General features: G+C 32.9%; 1 protein-coding gene across 8 annotated transcripts; it reads left to right on the plus strand.

The window, feature by feature from the left end:
* Window positions 1–423: 423 nt before the first annotated feature.
* Window positions 424–8521, plus strand: LOC112503263 (chaperone protein dnaJ 6-like). Of its 8 annotated transcripts, none has more exons than XR_003067905.1 (12): window positions 424–741; window positions 952–1070; window positions 1376–1410; window positions 2844–2876; window positions 4415–4472; window positions 4847–4924; window positions 5388–5446; window positions 6256–6342; window positions 6783–6850; window positions 7222–7788; window positions 7890–8049; window positions 8319–8521. XR_003067905.1 is itself a non-coding variant. In XM_025107325.1 (8 exons), exons 2-7 carry the CDS (start codon window positions 1066–1068, stop codon window positions 6318–6320), a joined length of 255 nt encoding a protein of 84 aa, XP_024963093.1. In that variant the 5' UTR covers window positions 424–741; window positions 952–1065; the 3' UTR covers window positions 6321–6342; window positions 6822–6839. The 8 variants fall into 8 exon arrangements, 2 of the variants coding, with proteins under 2 accessions (XP_024963093.1, XP_024963094.1); XR_003067907.1 differs by having other exon boundaries at window positions 4863–4924; XR_003067906.1 differs by lacking the exons at window positions 7222–7788; window positions 7890–8049; window positions 8319–8521 and having other exon boundaries at window positions 6783–7009.
* Window positions 8522–21287: the final 12766 nt, after the last annotated feature.

Genomic DNA, 21287 nt, shown 5'->3' on the forward strand with positions numbered 1-21287 from the left:
TGATGTGAGTTTGTCTTTGAAATACTTTAGCTCTAATACGGTTACACATATGTTCAAAGATCACTGAATAGACTCAGATGCGTATTGATTGTTGAAATTGAAACTTTAATAGAACTTAAAGCATACACTAAGTAAAGGATCATCACAAAATGACTAAGAGAGTTTGGATCGACAACATCATGAACACATTGGGCAACCGCAAGCCAATTCTGCAATTTGTATGACATTCAAAGCTTCATCAACTTCAATATCTATACTAGCTTATAATGCATTTAAGAAAAACACTTAAATACTAGTGACAAAGCCTAATGTACAACTATGTTATACTTAAAATTCAAAAAACTATGAATTACAACATGAAGCATATTGTACTACTTTATAATAACCATCACCAACACAGCCGAAAATGAAACTTTCAATTTCACTTTCTATATTCCAGCTTTCTTGCTCCCTGTTTACAGCTTCCTTCCTCACATTAAGTCACTTCAAACCATCTTTCTTCCTTTCAGATTTCTTCCTCCCAATGTCACTGCCTTTTGTTTCTTTTTAGAGGTCTCTGCAACCCTTCTCTCTTCCTTCCAACTTTCTTTTCCTCCCATGTTTATGGCTCTCACTTAAAAAAATGTTACTACATTTTCTTTCTTCCTTCGATGACGATTCAGACTCCCTATTGCTGATTGAAGACCATATATTATACAATTAGGGTTCAATTACTCACTCTCAATAACATTCGAAGAACAGGTTTGTTTTTCGTTTATTTTGATTTTCGTTTCGATTTTGGTTTTGACCAACATGTTTGTTTTGTAAGAACAGGTAATTTAGTTTTCTTTCCATCGATTCATACATCTGTTTGATTTCTTTTGGATTTCCATTGATTCACGCTTCATGGTTGTTGATTTCTTTTGGATTTTATGTTTTTCTTGATTTCTTCAATACGTCCTTGAGGTGCAGATAAGGTGTTCGAGGAAATGCCTAAAAGCGACTTAGTGTTTCTTGCAAATGTTTTCTTGGTCTCTCTAATCTGTCCTCAACGGTTCTTGCTTTGTGAATCCATGGGTTAATTGGATGAGGTATAACTCAACCCACTGCAGATTTGTAAGCATTCAAAGTTTTAGATATTCCAGCATTTTGCTAAAATTTTGAGCATTCAAAATTTTGACCACAGTAGGAACATCGCACCATAGAAATACCAAAACACCACAGTGACCTCCACGGTTAATATGAGTTTAGGCCATGGCCACTTCTTGTATGTGCTGATTGCTGAACGTATGTGTTGGTTGCTGAAAGTTGGTCCCTTCTTGATTTGAGTTTATGTTTTTATATGGTTTAGTCATTGCAATTTGAACCATATGTTTGTTTGTTTCTTGTGATTTAGGTATAGAGAGGGAAATCACAGCATTGCAATTAGAGGTATGTTTTATGCTTTCATTACATTGTGATTACCTTCTAACAATCTTTATTTGATACTTCTTGATCTTGAATCAAATTGCTGACATAGCACTATTCAAGAATGTTAATTTTGTTGACATACCGCTTTTTTGTTGATAATTGTTGACCTTGTGGACTAAAGAATCATACAGCCACCCCCTTACTCGATAATCTTTTGGTAAACGGCCACTTATTGACCATTGTATTTGCTAAATGCAATTAAAAACTTTCATCACCCTTCTTGTGCTTGGTATAAAGTTTAATGTGCTTTAGCAATTTACATAAATTGCTAGAAATTTAGAAACACATAATATTCTTTAAACTTAAAAGTAGTTTGTTTTTTTGATTTAGACGATGATTACCTCTACATGCATTCCAATTTACTCAATTCGGAGTGCCATTTTCTTAATCTCCATCCACGATGATACTCCAGATCATCCTAAAATAGTACAGAAAAGATTAAAAATATGAGTTCCTGAGTGCTTTAAAATCAGGTATTTTAGATGAGTTTTGAGGTAAATACCGAAATATAGAGAATAAAATTAGGAAAGAAAAATGAACAAGTTTGAATACTTTGTTTCTTTTCCTTTAAATCTAAATAAAATTTTATATGCTTGAAATGCATGGCATGATATCTGAACATAAAGGACATTTAGGTACACTGGAATTTGGAATTGACATTAACTACTATTGCATTGTTTATATATGGTTTAGTTATTGCATTGTTTTTATATGTCTGCCTATTAATCTTTTGCTGATAGATTTTGTTGGATATTGCATTGTTTTTAATTGATTTAGATCTTCATGCATTTTACGGTTGGATATTGAATTGTTTATCACTTTATGTTTGATAACCCTCTTAAACCAAATGACCCAATTGGTTACAAAGTTTAAAATGCACTTGATGATTCAAAAAGTGTAACAACTATCGAGAATGCAAACAAATTGTTTATATTCACCACTTGTTATTGTGGATGTTTTGTATATATCCTTTCATCTTCAAACCAGAAAACTTTTGGTAGAACTTTTCCAGAATTAAAATACTTCATGGAAGTGTCAATTCTTTTTAATGCCAGTTACCGTACTAGACAAATACATAATTAAATATACGTATTTCGTTATTAAATTATTAACGTCAAAGCAAAAGGAAAAGCCACAATTGCTTGAATCTATATTGTTTAAACCCATTTAACCATAATTAACTATGAGTACAATAATCACATTGGAATTAAATGACGGGTTAATAATAAGAATCATAAAAGCACATGATCGAACTCGATAGTCTTGAATAAATTAACACCATAATCATAAATTAACTCCTTCCATTTAGTCATTGCATTGTTTTTATATTTTTTAGTTATATGATTTAGTTAATGCAATTTGAACCATATGTTGGTTTGTTTCTTGTGATTTAGGTGTAGAGAGAAATCACAGCATTGCAGTTGGAGGTATGTTTTTAGCTTTCATGACATTGTGATTGCCGTCTAACAATCTTTATTCGATACTTCTTTACTTTGAGTCAAACTGCAGAGGTACTTTATCACTATTAAGGATCATTTTGCATGTAGATTGAAATTCTTCAGGACATTGCTTAAAGCGTAACATATTTGTGATCACTTTTGAAGAGCTTCATTGCATCTGTTGGTCCCGAATGGGATGACAATAAACAGAATGTAATTATAGAAGAGGGGGTTGAATTCTATTATTCAGATTTTTTTTGAACTTTTTAATTCTTATTGATGAGTATCAAGAATTAACATACAAAGATACAATACAAATTGTTGCGGAAGAAGGAAAGGATAACCGAACCTAAACATTCTTACACAGAAAGAACTTACATGAACAACACAAAGAGTACTTGCAAGAAAATGAAAAACACTAATTTTTCTTCATACACCGGAGAGTAGGAGAGGAGAGTAGTAGAAGAGAGTCGATTGCCTTGAGAATGCATATAGAATTTCTTCCAGGGAAGCGTAGTTTGATTGAGAGATGCACTATGTCTTTTATACTACCCTCATGCATTAAATGTATGGGGATACCTGTTACCTTAGGATAAGGAGGCAGGGGTTTACTTGACCATGGTTGATATATCATTTTCATCGTACTCTGCGTCCACATAGTTTTTAAGAGTTTTAGCCAAATTATTTATAATATAGTATAATAAAACAATTTATTTTTGGTTTAATATTATAAATTTTATAAAGATAATAATTAAGTATTATGCTAGAATTTAATAATTATACTAATTATATTTTAGATTTTTTATATTTAAAATGAGATGTTTATCCTGTATTTGATTGTGTTTATCTGCAGTTAGTTACACGAATTCAGATATGGGATGAAATCGGATAGGGATGAACGGGTTTAAGAGTTTTAAGAGCTTTAAGAGTTTTTAAGAGTTGTAGCCAAATGCTTTATAATATAGTATATCTATATATATCTATACTATCTTATAATGCATTTGGCAAAAACTCTTAAAAACTCTTAAAACTCTCAAAAACTCTTAAACCCGTTCATCCCTATCCGATTTCATCCCATATCTGAATTCGTGTAACTAACTGCAGATAAACACAATTAAATACAGGATAAACATCTCATTTTAAATATAAAAAAATATAAAATATAATTAGTATCTATACTATCTTATAAAACATTTGACTAAAACTCTTAAAAACAATCTATTGCTTTAATTACAACCTATTAAAGCATACTATCCCCGAAACCCGCCATCCCTAATCTGCGTATCCTGATCCCAATCCCATCTTATCGCCAACCATCCCTAAACCCAATCCCATTTTATCGCATCCCTAATCTAAACCCAATCCCATTTTATCTCCATCCCTAAAACAAATTTGATCGTCATTTTCTTTGATCGTGCTTCCATCGTCTTCTTCAATCTTCCAGGTAAACGTTTAGGGTTCTGTTAGCTTAGGGTGTTCTCGAATCTTCTTCGAAATCTGACCTGTGTTCTCGAATCTTTTTGTAGGTTCTTCAAAATCTGACCTGTCTTCCATCGTCTTCTTCAACGTTCAATCCATCTCCAGGTAATTATTTGGTTTGTTTTTACCATTCATGTACAACTCAGAAATCAAAATTTTCACATACCCATTAGGGTTTATGGAGTCAAGATTGGGCAAAAGCTCATGAACCCAGAAAGAGGACTCTTTATTTGTTATCTTTTATTTGATGGAGTCAAGATTGGGTCCATCCCGATCAACTTTCATGGACGTCATTGTCATTTTCTTTTAGGTTTTTTGATAATGATGAGTTAGCAACTCAAACTGGCAAAACTAAAAATAGAACATTTGTAATTGAATGCAATTGTAGTAACTGATTAGGCCTTTCTTTTTTTGTGGTAAAATCACTTGCAGTTCTGATACTGCCTCTGGTTTTCCTTGTATTTTGTATTTCTTGTTAGAATTTGGGATTTGCAGGTATAGATATCGATGAAAGAACTTGGATAATATATTGGATCGTGAAAGGAGTCACTCCGTAGGTAATATTTCAACCCTATTGCAGCCTCTGGGTATATCAAACTTCACTTTGATATACTCCAAAATACACCCTCAAGAATCAAGATTTGAAGGAAAAATCTAGAGCAAATCCTCATTCGTTATTTTTTTGAGAAAAATGATTTACAAGTATATTTGAAGATCTAGAATTTAAGAGAAGGTTCTCTCTATGTTAATAAAGATATCTAAATGATTTACAGGTATATTTGGTAGTAATATGAGCAAGTGCCATAAATTTAGTCAATCGCTATTATACCTAGGTAATTATGCACAAAAGGACTTCTCATACCAGAAATACCATGAAGTTGACATCAAAACCTTAAATCCTCTTAATCAGTGATATACGTGATGAACCCTTTTTAGATTATAGCTGATGTTATATCATATGATATTATTTGGAGCTTTCTCAATCATCATGTTGCACTCATTGTTTTTTTCACTAACAAGATCTTGCTGGGGATGTGGTTCAAAATTTGAAGGACTTCTCCCGGACTATGTACAAAAAGGTCTGTTTCTTGTATAAAACTCCCAGAAACATATGTAAATAACTTGATATATTTCCTGTTATAAGGTGAACAACACAAATGCTTGTGTAGGTACAAAAGCTTATATTGAAGAGTTTAAAGCCAATTACAGAGGATCCGAGTCAGAGAAAACTGATTTGATTGATCTTTACAAGAAGTACAAAGGTCATATGAATAAGTAGTCATTTTAATCCAGTAAACCTCTGCCATAGATGCTCTCTACTTTCAACTCTGATGATTGAAGATTGTTGATCTTGAATTGGTTGTTTGAAAAATCATTTGTGATGGTCATAAGCTGCCCTATCTTGTTTATCTTTCTCAATCTGATCTAAAACCTGACTTTTTGTCTTTGACTGGAGATTTTTGTTTTATCCTTCTGAATATGATAGCCAGATTTTAATTGGATCTTTCAGGAGGCACTAGCTGCACCTATTTGTGTTTTTAAGACGAAGATGATAAAAATATATGTTGCGACTTTGGGGGTCCATGTTATAGTTTTGGTATATATTCCTCTATTTTGTGTTTTTGCACTCATGATAAGGTCAACTGATGTGTGATCAATTTTTTTACCTAAATCCCAAATATATTTTCATAATTTTAGAGTAGAGGCAGTTATTGTATTCGCTTGATACTGGCAGATCATGCATTTGAGTTGCTGTCTGCCTGTGCATAAGAATTTCTTTGTATGAAGGTTTTTTTTCGTGTTATGTTTGAAACAGTATTGTTGAATTTGGGCATGCACATTATATTCCTGAAATGTTTCTTAAGTAACTTGTGCAATTGTCTCATAGAAACTCAATCTGGTCAATGGAGTGCTTTTCACCGGTGGATCATCCAAGGCAGGCCTATACTTTGATGTTGTTGAGGGAATTTTTAATGTAAGTGCACCTTTTTTATACAAATACTGAAATACATAAACTACGTCAAAAGGCAAGAGTAAAATAGGGTGATTATTTTTCCCTTAACTTACCGAAAAGAGTGTCATCTTACTTATCATTTTGAAGCCACCTCCGAAAAATTTCCAAAAACCTCTTGCCTTTGAGTAATGTATTTGATGAATTAGTCTTCATATAATTACCCATCTAGAAAACAACCTATTTACAATTGAATTATTGAAGTCATGTGGGATAATTATCCTACAATAACATCAAACCCTTAATCTCAAATGTTTTGGGGTAGGCTGATAATGGAACTTCCAGCCGTTGTTAAAACAATTACTTGAAGTTTGTTGCCATGAAACCGATATGGTTTATAACTTCTTGCTTCATAGTCATATGCTCTTAACATTATTGGCTTCTTTTAATCTCTAYTTTTSCAGCAAGTYCTGAAGAAGAATGATGCAGGTGACCTTTTGCAGCAAGTCCTGAAGAAGAAGCTGTTTTTGGGGTGGGTTAACCTTTTGATTTATCTCTTTGTAATTGTTTGTGTCGCAGCTGTATCAATGATCATGTTTATAATTATAAATACATTTTTGAGACAAATGAATGATCGTTAATTTCGTTAAGGATTGAAATGTTGAATATAAAAGTCAATGATTATACTTGCAGTTGGTAGATTAGTGAGTATAGTAGTACAGACATGACATCTCATCAATTCTTTAGTTTTAAGTGTTGGATCAAAGAGACAAATTTCATATGTAGCTTTGCTGATTCGCTGTCTCTCTCCCCCTCTCCCCCTACATATATCAATGCAAATGAAGAGGGTATTTGTATATAATATATATATATATATATATATATATATACATATTTATGCAGGCTTCAGGGAGAAAGGAAGGACGTTGAGAAAGCAACATTACCCAGTTGACTTGATTTTTAACCTTACTCTATCCTTTATCCTTTCCTCCATTGAAGAAAAGAGAAATTGCAAGGTGAGTGATTACTACATTAATGATTTTTTTTCTGCATAGTTACTGTTGTATTTGGATGCATTTCTTTTGATGTTTAAAGCCATGAGAAACACAAAAATGAAGGAGACTGGAGAGATTGAAAGAGATAGGGAGGAGATCGAGAAGAAAATGATGATCATGATCACCTTCAAGTTTCAAAGAGGCTGCAACCATGGACAAAACAGATCACAATTCGAGGAGTTATTGCAAGCATTATTATAGGGAGCATTTACGCTGTTATAGCCATGAAATTGAATCTAACAACTGGGATGACTCCTAATCTGAATGTCTCAGCTGCACTTCTTGGTTTTGTGTACATAAAAACTTCGTTCAAAGATTCTTCATAAATCTAGGATGTCCACCGTTCCCTTTACGAGGCACGAGAACACGATGATTCAGACATGTTCAGTTGCTTCTTACACCATTGCCATCGGAGGTTTCAATCTTCAAATCCTAATTTTTCTTTCTTTTACATGTTGGAATGTGTTTCTTGGTCTTTAAATTTGAATATTATTTGGTTTTGGTGACAAATTTTAGGTGCATTTGGGTCATACTGGTGCTGAACAAGAAGACATATGAGATGGCAAGAGGTGCAAATTCTCCAGGGACATACAAAGAACTTCTTGTTGGTTGGATGACGGGCTACTCTTTCTTAAGCCGTTTTGCTGGTCTTTTTGTATTGATTCCACTTCGAAAGGTGCATGAAATGTCTGTATTAATTCTTCATATCCAATTTTATATATTACCGACATATTAACACTTTTTTTTCAACATATCTAATTGTTGACTATAAGCTAATATTCCCAAGTGGCATGGCCACGACTGTTCTTAACAATGGATTTCATAGTTAGGGAGACGTGATGGCAAAGTATGTCCATAACATATTTCATAAACCATTTTGCAACGTTGTATTGTACACAACTATACATCCTTAACAACTGTTTTTCCGCATATGATTATATGTAGGAAGCAAATCAAGGGGTTTGCCAAGTTCTTTTCAGTCAATTTCTTGTGGGCAATCTTTCAGTGGTTTTTCACTGGAAAAGGAGAATGTGGATTTGCTCAATTCCCTACTTTCGGATTGGAAGCTTATATGAACACGTAAGGGTTCTTTCTCTATTTCTATTTCTCAATTCCCATGAGAAGGCTTTAAGCATTAGTGGTTCAAAATGCCCATGAGAAGGCTTTAAGCATTAGTGTCATAGTGTGTAAAATGCCCATGAGAAGGCTTTAAGCATTAGTGTCACAGTGTGTAAAATGCCCAGCAAGCAGTAAGGCTGTAAGCAGAATGTGACAAGGTCTATTAAGGTGAGCATTAGTGTAATAGTGTGAAAAATGCCCATGAGAAGGCTTTAAGCATTAATGTATAAAATGCCCATGACAAAATCTATCATTGTGTAAGGCTCTAAGCAAGCAGCAAGTCTGGGTGTAATTTCATAATCAATTATCATCAGAGATTCAGTTTTTATATCTAGGTTTATTTCAATATTTAATACCCATTAAATATTTTTATGGCGCCACAATTTTCTATTTTGGGATTTTCTGTGTTGCTATGTTTCCTAAACAAGTTAAGTGACTGTTTGTTTGCTGGTATTTAGTTTGATAAAATATACATTCGCTCCATCTTTATGCACATACGTTTACTTGTCTCTTTCTTTTCTTTGCATTTACCAAGTTGAGCTCTTGTTATCAAACAATACATCGATCGAAGGTAATTATCTTTCATTTACAATTTGTTTGTTTTATGTATTTTCATTTGATATAGTTTGCAAATATTAAGAATATAATCCTTTCATTGCTTAATATTTTTTCACTTTGATGGTTAAAAGTTTTATAGCAACAAGAAGATTGACAGAATGAAGAAAAATAAATTGAGTGAGGGGGAAATCAAGATACTTAGAAGGATGAAGCTAGCCAGCTAATCTTCAACAAGTGAAAGTTAATATTATCACATATGCATGTATAATTTTTTAGGTGGTGATGCATGCCTACTCTAAGGACGTTATTATAGATAGTGTTTTTGTTACTTGGGTTAGCGTTGTGCCTTGTTCTTCAAACAAAAATGGAAGAACATTGAATTGCACATAGTCGGAACCTGTTTTCAATTCGATTTATTTGTCTACCTCTTCTCTACTACTTTTCTTGTCTATCATAGCATCACTATCACCATCGCTGCCAAGGAATTTGAAGTTGTGATACTTATTCTTTATGATCATGATATGGATAGTGCCTCAACTCATAGTGAGTTGAATAAATTTCAAACTAATCCTTCTTCTTCAATCTATATTATGTTATAGTAAAACACTTTTAGTATACTTATCGTAATTTTTACAAGTGCTTTTATGTTCATGGTTGTTTAAACATATATTTTGGATTTTATTTTTTAATTACAAATTACAAATTACAAAAACTACAAACCACCAATGCTTAAGTCGGTCTCTAAAAGCTAAGAACAACAAATGACATGGACTAAAAAACATTGTTATCCAACTATTGTATTTCAAAATCTTTGACCAATCAATCATATTAACTTTAAATTTATGTATTTGATTGCTATTTAAAATCACAACAAACTATATAATTTTGGATCAAGGGACGAAGAATAAAAAAAAGATGAAATGATTGTATTCAATCATCTTAGACTAGAATACAATTGGCAGATTCTTAGGGTGCATTTGTTATGCAGGACAAAACAAAAACTTCATACCATGTTGGGTGTGATGATGAATTTATGGGTAACAACTTTCTATAACAATCTCTTGTAGATATTTCGGAATCTAACGTGCTGTTTGGTTTGCAGAATTCAAAGAAAATCAATGGAATTGGAATGACCAAATTCCAAAACCTTTGTTTGGTTCACATGTTGAAATGGATGAATTCCACAAATTAAAGAATTGATCATTCATTGACATAAGTGAAGGAATTGAGTTCCAGCAGTGCCCATCACTTGTCCTATAATTGAATTCCAACAAGAGGAAAAAAAAAAACAAAGGTTTGATCATAATGAATATAGAAAAGTAATACAACTTATAAAATGGTTGAATAGGAGGCGACATTCATATAGAGGTGATATCCATGTTGGCTTATGCTATATGTTGCTTAAGTTGACGTTCAACGATCAAAATTTATGCATATGATTGGTGGTGTCATCAATTTATATACCAAAAAACATATGGTTAAAAATACAAAAAATAGGAAGCAATGCAAAAGCAACTACATAGTGTTGACAATGACAAATAATGTATCATTTTTCTAGCATTGACTCCTTCCTGCTGTTGTGAGGAGTGATGCCCATTGTATAACAGGTAGTATTGGACACACTATATTGATGGTTGTAAAAAGAAGGTTTAATAGTGTTTTTAATCGTTTGCAATTACTGCATTACAACTTCTGCTAGGTGTGAAGTGTCCTTAATGTACTGGTGGTTGTATATTTGCGTAAAAAGATTGTTTTCATGATGATGAAATCAAAATGGGTAGGCATCAAGGTTGTGAATAAATAAAGTTTGCCATATATCTCCAAGAAAAGCATATGATAAATATTTTTTTTTTTTTCTAAAGCAACGATATCAAGACAGTTAACTATCGAGATTGAGAAACACATGTGGAGTCGTTTAAATACATTGGATTTTAAAGTGTCATACAATTTTTTTCATTGATAGACTGTAATTGGAACCATAACTCTTATTTATTCAAATTGTATTAATATGTAAAGACCAAGTGTAAGTTATATCATCGTTAAAATCTTCTCTAACAAAACCACTAAAGCTTCAAAATTATTAAAATTCATGGCTCCCGCCGCATTGCGCGGGTACACAACTAGTATATATATATATGGGTTGATTCAAATGTTAACCAATCTTGGCCATTAATCTTTGAAATTTGTGGCTAATATCATTCATGACATAAAGTGTAATTAATTGCACACATAGACAAGATAAAATAAGTGAATAATATTTGCAAGTGGTATTTTGGGAAAACAGCTTAGTTGTCCATTAATGACAATGAGATGTTTTATAACCATCCATTAATGACAATAGGATGTGTTGTAACTGCCCATTAATAACAATGTAACTATCCGAAAATTAATCTCGTCATCGAATAAAAACCAACAGCAAGATCCTCGACACCAGATTCTTATACAGTTTTTTTTGTTAATGGTTCATATGTGAACAAGTATGCGATATTTATGAAATTGTTCATGTGTGAACAGGGGTGTATATGGAAAAAAATCGTAAACGACACAAGTGTGCATATATGTCAATCTGTGTTTGTATTTGATACAAGGCTTCATATATGTCAATATGTGTTTGTAATTGACACAAGAGTTCATATATGTCAAGTTGTGTTCATATGGTTGTATAAATGTTCATATATGTGAATTTGTGTTCATATGGTCACACATGTTCATCTTTCGTATGTACATTTGTGTCAATATGTGTTCATATTTATACCAACTGTACATATATGTCAATCTGTGTTCGTAATTGACACAAGGGTTCATATATGTCAAGTTGTGTTTGTAATTGACATAAAAGTTCATATATGTCGAGTTGTGTTCATATATGTGAATTTGTGTTCATATGGTCACACATGTTCATCATCTTTCGTATATTCATTTGGGTCAATATGTGTTCATATTTATACCATCTGTACATATAGATCAATCTGTTTTCGTAATTGACACAAGTGTTCATATATGTTAATTTGTGTTCGTAACTGACACAATGGTTCATATATGTCTAGTTGTGTTTATATGGTTGTACGAATGTTCTCATATGTGAATTTGTGTTCATATGATCACACATGTTCATCATCTTTCGTATATGTCAATTTGAACGATACCGAAAACTTTACTACCAGATCTCTTCTACAAATCACAAATTCATAAACATTAGAGATAGAAAATCAATATTAAAAAAATAACAAAATGAATAATAAGTTAACACAAATCATGAAATTTTATGATTTTGTAACTCTCAATTAATGATATAGGAGTTACATAAAAAAATTACATATGTATCCTTGTCATTAAATTCTAAGATGAATATGAACCTAATACTAAGATGTATTGTGATTGGTTGAAAATGGATAACAAAGTTAACACAATATTTTGGGTTAACATTTAAACCAAACACACACACACACTCTCTCTCTCTCTCTCTCTCTATATATATATATATATATATATATAGAGAGAGAGAGAGAGAGGGGGGGGGAGCGATCATATGCAAACCACCCCCTTTTGTGCAAACTCTACAAACCAATTTTATTCATCCATTTTCTTGATCAATGATCATGATTAAAATGTGTTCTATTAGAAAAGTAAAAAAAATAAAATAAAAGGTTTAATATTTAATCAAGAAAGGGTAAATTTGGCAAACCATTGTTCGTCTCATTTTTTGAAATTGGTTTCATCAATAAAAACATTTTGGAAATTGTATCTTGTTTTTTCGTTAGTGAAATTAGTGAATTTGGTTTCACTAATAAAAACATTTTTTAAATTGTATTTCATTTTTTTCATCAATGAAATTGGTTTCATTGTTCGTTTGCATAATGAAATTTGAGCCAGATATGGTTCAGTCAATTGAACATTTTCCAAAAATCTGAATAACATGTTTTCGTTAATAAAATTCGTTTCATCATTGAAATTAGTTTCATAGACTCCACAATTCCAAAAACTGAATGACATTGTTTCAGCAGTGAAATTTGTTGAAATGTTTCCTAACCAAAATGAAATAGGTTTCATGGTTTCTAACCAAGATAAACTCTGTTTTATATATGAAACTAAATATTGTTCAGTCAATGGAACACTTTAAGCACTAAATAATAATATTTCATTCATTTTTAAATTTGTTTCATGTTTCCTAACCAAATGAAATTGGTTTCATAGTTTATAGCCAAGATAAAATTGGTTTTATTAATGAAAACAAATATGGTTCAGTCAATGAAACATTTCAATACCAGAATACTATTATTTTATTAATAAAAGTAGTTTCATGGTTCCTAACTAAAATGAAATTTGTTTCATTTTTCAAAAATTTTGAAAACTTTGTAATATGGTTTCATTAATGACATTTGTTTTACGAATGAAAACAAAACAATATATTCAAAATCTGGAAAATATCACAACTATATTATTAATAAATCAGTAATTACTTGTGAATTGAAAAAAAATACTGATTCTTTTGTTACCATGACGATGAAATAAATAATTTAATAAGAAATAAATTATTATAAATAGAATTTGTAATTGATGTAGTATTTTTAATTTAATAAAAAAATATAAACTATTAATGGTAATAATTATATATAAAAATAAATTGATTTACAGCTTTCATAAAAACGATTACTATATTTAATTTTTCATATTTAAAAACAATTAAAACATTACCAAGATTAATCATTACAAAGTAAAATGATATTTATACTCTTATTCATTAAAAATAAGGAAAAAAACATGTAATTTTTCTATTGGTTGAAAATGGTTTCTATAATTTGCATGAAACAGGCAGTTTGCAATATAACCCCCCTATATGTGTGTGTATTTGTGTGTGGAGGTTCAAACGAGAAAACATCCATTTTACGAGAACACAATAACACCCTTATCACATATGATAATACGTGTGAGAGGACCTTGTGATAACGTGCAGACGACATGTTCTACGACTTAGGTTCGGTTGTTTACGTCTATGATTTAGCATCACATGTAATGATATTGATGGATTATAGTATCATATCAACAACCTTATCACATGTGATAATACTTATGAATGGGCTTAGTGGTGTAAGGGCTACTTGGCCCGCAACCAAGACCGCATTAAAAATCGTCCGTCTATCTAATTTAGTATCACATGTGTATCATATGTGATGGAATAATGGTATCACATGTGATTGTCTATAGTAAAAGAGTATCTTTATGAAATGAATATATATATATATATATATATATATATATATTCCTTCCTTTTACCCAATCTTTAAAATATCAATGACGAGTATATTCTCATATAACTCACATGCGATATTGCTAAAGCGAGTTATGTCTTTAATATATTTGTTCAATACCATGAACTTAGTATTTGTGTTTGCTAGTTGGAGAAAATGGTGGAAGATGGCGGGAGACGGTTGTCTGTGAGGAAGGAATGGAAAGGAGGACGTTTGTCATATTTTGAATGGTTTGAAAGTTGTTAAGCTTAATGTTTGTAAAGAAATATATAAAAAGAACAAAATATCACTTAAATTAACCATGTTGATGGATTTTTGTTATCAAAATGCAAACAATGGGCACAGTATGTGTGACTATTTCATAATAAAGACGACATCCAAAACCAACGGTATAATTTTAAGAAAATTTTCAAAATAATTAAATATTTTGAAAATAGAACATGTATATAAAGACGAGAAGTGACCCTGGCAACAACTTTGCTATCCACTTGCTTCTGAAAGTCAAAGGGATTGCCCCCTTCAATTTGCACATGATGACTACGTCACAAGTGGTTGCAAAAGTCCATCAAAAGCATAACCTAATCATGTTATGTTATGTGACTTTATTTTTATTATAAAATGATATTTTATGTTTTCAAAGTTAATTACAAAATTTGTGCATGTGGTTTAATCTTGGTTATAATAAAGTCTTTTTAAGAACTCGTTACACGATTTCATTTTTATTATGAATTAAAGGAGTAGAGTTTAACGGGCTGTATAATATATAGGGCTTATTTACACAACTATTATTGAATCGCTCAGCTAAAATACATGTCCTTTATATGCAACCAAACTTTTTCTCTCATTTCCCTCTTTACCCTTTGAAAACAAGGTAACATAAAAAAAAAACATCTTAGTATCTTCTGTTGATCCTCCCTCTCAATGATTTGATGATAATCTATTGTATTTTATACGAATTATTTATGTATCTGTCTTTCAGTTCCAGCGATCATCACTGAGTCTGTTCAGTGATCGCTGAACAACTTGTAATGTAAATCCATCAACGACAGCGATATTTAAAGAAGACAAAACTCACACCAAAGAACCTTCATCGAAAGTCGAAAATTGAAGCTGAAGATTAGAGACTGGCAAGTACGTGATCTGAAGCGGTATTTAGTGATTACAACATGATCTACACATGTGCGAAGACTGCCCAAGCCTCAGCGAATGCTGAAGAGACCTTCAGGTTATTCCAGCATTCAGTGATCAAAAGAATCTTGTTGAGCATGATTGTTTTTATCTTGTTTTTATACACACAAATGACAAACCCACACCCATTCTAAATTATAGTACGGTACGAAGCCGATTAGTTGACTCTACTACCCACCAATTTTGTGAAAGGATGTCTGCTCATGAATAGGCTTTTGTACTATTCATTGTAGCAAAGGACAAGTCTTTCTCTAAAGGTTTGACACGTGTTCTAACTCTACCACATTGCATTAAATGTGCATTTAATGTAATGGATATAAATAGATGTGTTCTATCTCCATGTAGAGATACTCTTGACTGATACTTACTCTTGAACCCTAACTTACATTCATAAGTAAAAGAACACACATCTAAGAAAACAATACGCTCATCTTCAAGAGCAAGTTAGAATCCCTTTATTGTATTCTAAATAGTTCTTACTCATAAGAAACTTACTTTCTTCTAAGTCTTTTACATCAAATCTTTTCTTTATTTGCTAAGAACTAGTGTGTAACTTTAGATTGTTTAAATAAGTTTTATTTACTTTATCTTTCCAAACAATCTTGTAAAATCTGTATATTTTAAATTTCAAAAATTTACTGTGTTTGTATTCATCCTTCTCTTTTCTACAAACTGTAATACACATCTTGTAGACCCCAACGGGACCAACAAGTGGTATCAGAGCAGTATATTTTCTATTCTTGTTGTTTAGTTGTTTTCTGCATTATATTATCTCTTTCTCTAGATAATCTTGTATTGCTTTCAAATGGCTTTACAAAACACAAACACACACTTTCAAGATAATGACTCTCTTGCCAAACCACCCCGTTTTATCCAAGACAACTTTAGTCTTTGAAAAAATCGGATGTCCCTTTTTCTGGAAGGTGTGGATCCCGAAATTCCACACTATATAGAAAATGGACCATATGTTCCATATGCTATTTCTCCGGCTGTTCCTGAAACAGGTATGACTGTCGCAATTCTTGAACGACAGATTTCAAAGCTCCCTCATCAATGGAGTGATGAAGACAAGAAGATAGCTATAGACACTCGTGCAAGTTTTATAATAGATATGTCTCTTCCCGATGAGGTTTATCACTTTATGATGAAACTCAGAACCTTTAAAGCCATGTGGGACACTTTATGTATTCAATATGAAGGAACCTCTCAGGTTCAAGAATCTTGGAAGATTAATCTAGTAAGACAATATGAAAGATTTCTTTGTGGAAAGACTGAAACTTTGTCTGAAGTACATCAACGCTTTAGCTGTCTTCTTATAGATTTAAGGACTATAGGCAGGGAATATTCTAGCTCTGAAACTTTGATGAAGTTTCTAGAATATCTTCCTGAATCTTGGGATATTTATTCCATGTGTCTCAATATGTCCAATGACATGTCCTTTCTTTATCTCAACACTATTTATGGGATTCTGCTCAATCATGAACAATCTCGTCAGATGAAAAGAAATCTGATTAAAGATTATAGGGAAATGAAGAGCTCTCTTTTGGCTCTAATCTCACAATAAGCTTCAGCTGAAATCCCATCTTCTTCTTCTTCTTCCCTTCCTCCTGTTATTATTATTGAGTTAGATTCTACTAACTCTAAGGATTTTTCAGAATCTGATCTTGCAGATTTTGATGAATCACTGGCGTTATTAACTAAATCTTTTAGGAGATTCTCCAATAAAAGTAACTTCCGCATATCTCCTTTCATGACCATAAAGGAAAAGCCAAAGTCTGATAAGATAGATAAGGCTTCAGCGATTTGCTACAACTGTCACTGCAAAGGTCACTTTGCTAGTGAATGTAGGTCCAAGAAGGCTATGACGCCATCTTCAAAAACCCCATCCTCCTTCAAATCCAGGGATGATAAATATCTAAAACTGAAGGAGAAGTATAAGAATATGAAGAACTTCCAGCGAAAGGCCAAGGGTCTTCTCGCTGAAGAGCAGGACTGGCCTGATTCATCTGATGAATCATCATCTCATGAGGAAGATACGACATATCTATGCTTAATGGCCAAAGATGTCAAAGAAAAAGCTTCGGAGACATCAAATTCTAATGATCCCTCATCATCCTCACCTGCTCAAGTATGTCCCCTAAATGAACCCTCTTCTTCTTCTTCTTCCTCTAGCCTATCAGCATTAGACACGCTGACGGTGGACCTTTACAATGCCCTGAATGGCAAGTCTAAAGCATAAATGCTTAATTTTGATCTTCAAGAACAGTTGAAGATTTGTCATTCAAAGATCAAAGAGCTGACTAAGGTTGAATAAAATCTTAAGGATCAGGTCATTGTGAACCAAACCATCACTATTGAACGCGAACAGGCTATAGCTGAGCGTGAGCAAGCAATTGCTGAACTCAAGGCTGAGAAGGCTACCATAGAAGGATGGTGCAAAGCCTCTGTCAAGGCCTAAGAGATTATTAACGCTTAGATCCCTGCCAAGATAAAGAGTGGTCTAGGATTCTCCTGTGATCAGGAAGACAGTGTCACTGACCGGTCCATGTTCAAGTTTGGCACCTTTGTCTCTTCCATTTCTGACACTTCTTCCTCTCAGTCTTCTTTAACTGAGAGTCATCTTGATGGAACTCCTTCGAGTTTAGGTTGCAAAGACAAGGGTAAATCCATTGTCAAAGCACCTCTTCCCAAGAAGACTAACAAGTCAAATAGATCTAAATCTATTCCTTTAGCTTGTAAACCTTCTTCTTCTTTAGGGACTAAGAAATCTGAACCTTCTCAGAAATCTAAGTCTCAGCTCAAAGTGAATGCTTCACCTAAGGACTCCAAATCCTCAAAAGTTCCTACTAGAACTAATGAGAAGGGAATCCTTGGAGCTGGTCCCTCTTCAAATCTGGTACTTCCTGGCCCTAAAGCTATCTTCAGCTATAGGAAATATAAGCATTGTGGTGAAACTACACACATTACCAGTAATGTCCCTTTGCCGCCAAGGCTGGTCCACCAGCTAAGGGTAAGAAAGTAGCTAAGGCTGAGAAATCAACCAAAGCAAAATCAACCACTAAGGCTGCTAAAGCAACCAGGGTGAAGGAAACCACTAGAGCCTCTTCTTCAGGCTTAGTGAAGAGAACTACTGATGCTAAGCCATTAGTATCAAATGTTTCAGTTCCCACCACTAAAGCCTCTTCATCAGGCTCAATGAAGACACCCACTGACTCTACCTCACTAGCATCAAAGGTTGTTCCCCTTTCCACTAAAACCTCTCCAGGTTCAGTGAAGCCGTCTGCTGACGCTGATTCTTCAGCCTCAGTAGATGAAGCCTCCAACATTGTTGGACCCAAATATATGGGTACCAAGAGCATTTTTAAATTATTCCTTTGTGCAGGAAATCAAAAGCATATGGGTATCCAGATAGTGGATGCTCAAGGCACATGACCAAAGACAAATCCCTGCTCATCAACTACAAGGAAGAAAGAGGACCTTCTGTGACCTTTGGAGGTAATGGAAAAGAATATACCAAAGGTTTTGGTATATTAACCAATGGTGCAACCACATTCAGACGTGTTACATACGTTGAAGGACTGAAGCACAACCTCCTCAGCATCAGTCAGCTATGTGACAAAGACTACACTATGAAATTCTCCAAGAATTCATGCTATGTCTATAACAAAGATGATAAGGTATCCTTGACCGGTTCTCGTCTAGAGATTGTCTATATCATCAATATGGATTCTTCTATTACTGAGAATAGTTGTTTCTTCTCAAAAGCCTCATCAGATATCAACTGGCTGTGCCAGAAACGACTTTCTCACCTTAACTTCAAGACACTCAGTGAGTTGTCTAGAAATGATTTAGTCATTGGTCTTCCTCAACACTACTTTGCAAAGGAATCTCTTTGCTCAGCGTGTGAGAAAAGAAAAACAAACAAGGGCTAGCTTTAAATCAAAGCAAATCTCTTCAGTGACAACGCCTCTTCAGCTACTGCACATGGATCCCACAACTTCATTCAATCTTCAATCTTCATTCATGAACATGATAAAATAGCATTCTTCAAAGTATGATACTTGAGAGAAAAATTCAACAATATGTGTTTATTTCACTTAAGCTCACATTTACAAGGAATATTACAATTAAGCTCCCTTACTAAAACTCACAAATCTAAACCTATTTATAGGTCAAACAAAATACAAAAGTCAAAGTCTAATATTCAAGAAATACAAAGTCAATCTTTCAAGAATGAATACAATTATACTCTAAAATTCAATCCTAACATTCTCTCCCTTTGAATTCAGGCTTGAAAGAATTTGTACACTTTGAGTCCCTTTTTAAAACTTTGAATCTTCAAGCACTTGAAAAACTTCTTTCAAATCTTCAAGACAATCTTCTAACGTTCTTCTCTTGATATTCTTCAAATAATGTTCTCTTGAGAAAATCAACCAAACATTCCCCCCCCCCTCGATTGTAGAACAAAATCATCTTCCATTTTTACTTTAAAAAATCTTCTTTTGATGAAGAACTAAATCAGCAAAGAACTTCAAATTTAATCTTCAAAATATGATCTTCAATGAACTCCTTCAGAAAAAATTCTTTCTGAACAGCTTCAAGAAATAACATTCTCCTCACTAAAAATCTCTTTCAGTAAACTTCTTGTTAAGATGAGATCTTCACATTCAACTCCCCCTCAACATTGTAGCATAGAATAATCAGCAGTCGTCATATTCACACTCCTTGAATCTTTTGCAAATTCCCGATCTTCAGAATTGACATAGAAATTTTCATTTATTATATAATACTCCCTTTATGATGAAATGAGGAGCATTTGCATCATACGTCAGAATGAATGAAACTTGAACGTATGCCGTCAATTCGTAAAATTGTAAGCAAATCTTTTCAAATCCGCTTGTATAATCTTTTCAAATTATGAAGATGGAAAATAACCAAATTCAACTTATGAATTTGTTAACAATCTTATAAAAAGATTGACCTGTAAATATAACAAATATATTCAGTACGATGAATGTACTTCGTATATGAGACTTTTTAAGGTTCATATTATCAGGACTTCCATTCAATCATCGATAGCTTATAAAAAACATATCTATGAATGTTATAGCAAAATAACAAATATATTGCAAAATTTGTGTACTGTGAAAAGATAAAGCAACCAATGCTTCTAATTAGGCTCAAAAAGATAAACAGTGTGGACTACACAAATTTATCAGACTCGATTTGTGATAAAAAAAAAACTTGAAGGGGGGGGACATATATCCTTCTTTTTCAATATCAATTTTCTCCAAATGAGAAACTGATAGATTATGAGCTGTGTGCCCCAAGTGTTATTGAAACACTTATCTTTTAAGAGATAAATGAGTAATTAGTGGGGTTGTGACAAGAATTGGCCTGAGCATTGCTTTTTTCAATATCAGTCTCCAAAGAATCGAAAACTAATAGATTTCGTGGTTTGCCCAGATTAGAAAAGATAGAACATGATTCTTTTAATCTTGATACAACTCTCATCAATTCTTTTAGCTCACAACAACTTCCCTTCTCATTTTCATTGTCAGCTCTGCACACAAACCCATTTTGAATTTAAGCTCACTTAGATATGGATGTCCTCTTAGGTAGGTCTGTCGGTTCTGACATTTCATAGAGGTATTTATGTGAAACACTCAGTCTCTCCTAAATTAAACACTGTAAGCTCATTCGATCACAAAAGATTGATCAAAAATATTATTACAATGATGCTCAAATGGTCAGATAAAATTGATCAAGAAATATATAGCAATTAAGCACAATCAACAAG

The sequence above is a fragment of the Cynara cardunculus genome, unplaced genomic scaffold (assembly GCF_001531365.2).
Source record: "Cynara cardunculus var. scolymus isolate 2C unplaced genomic scaffold, CcrdV1 Un_Scaffold_2783, whole genome shotgun sequence".
In the NCBI taxonomy this organism is placed as follows: domain Eukaryota; kingdom Viridiplantae; phylum Streptophyta; class Magnoliopsida; order Asterales; family Asteraceae; genus Cynara; species Cynara cardunculus.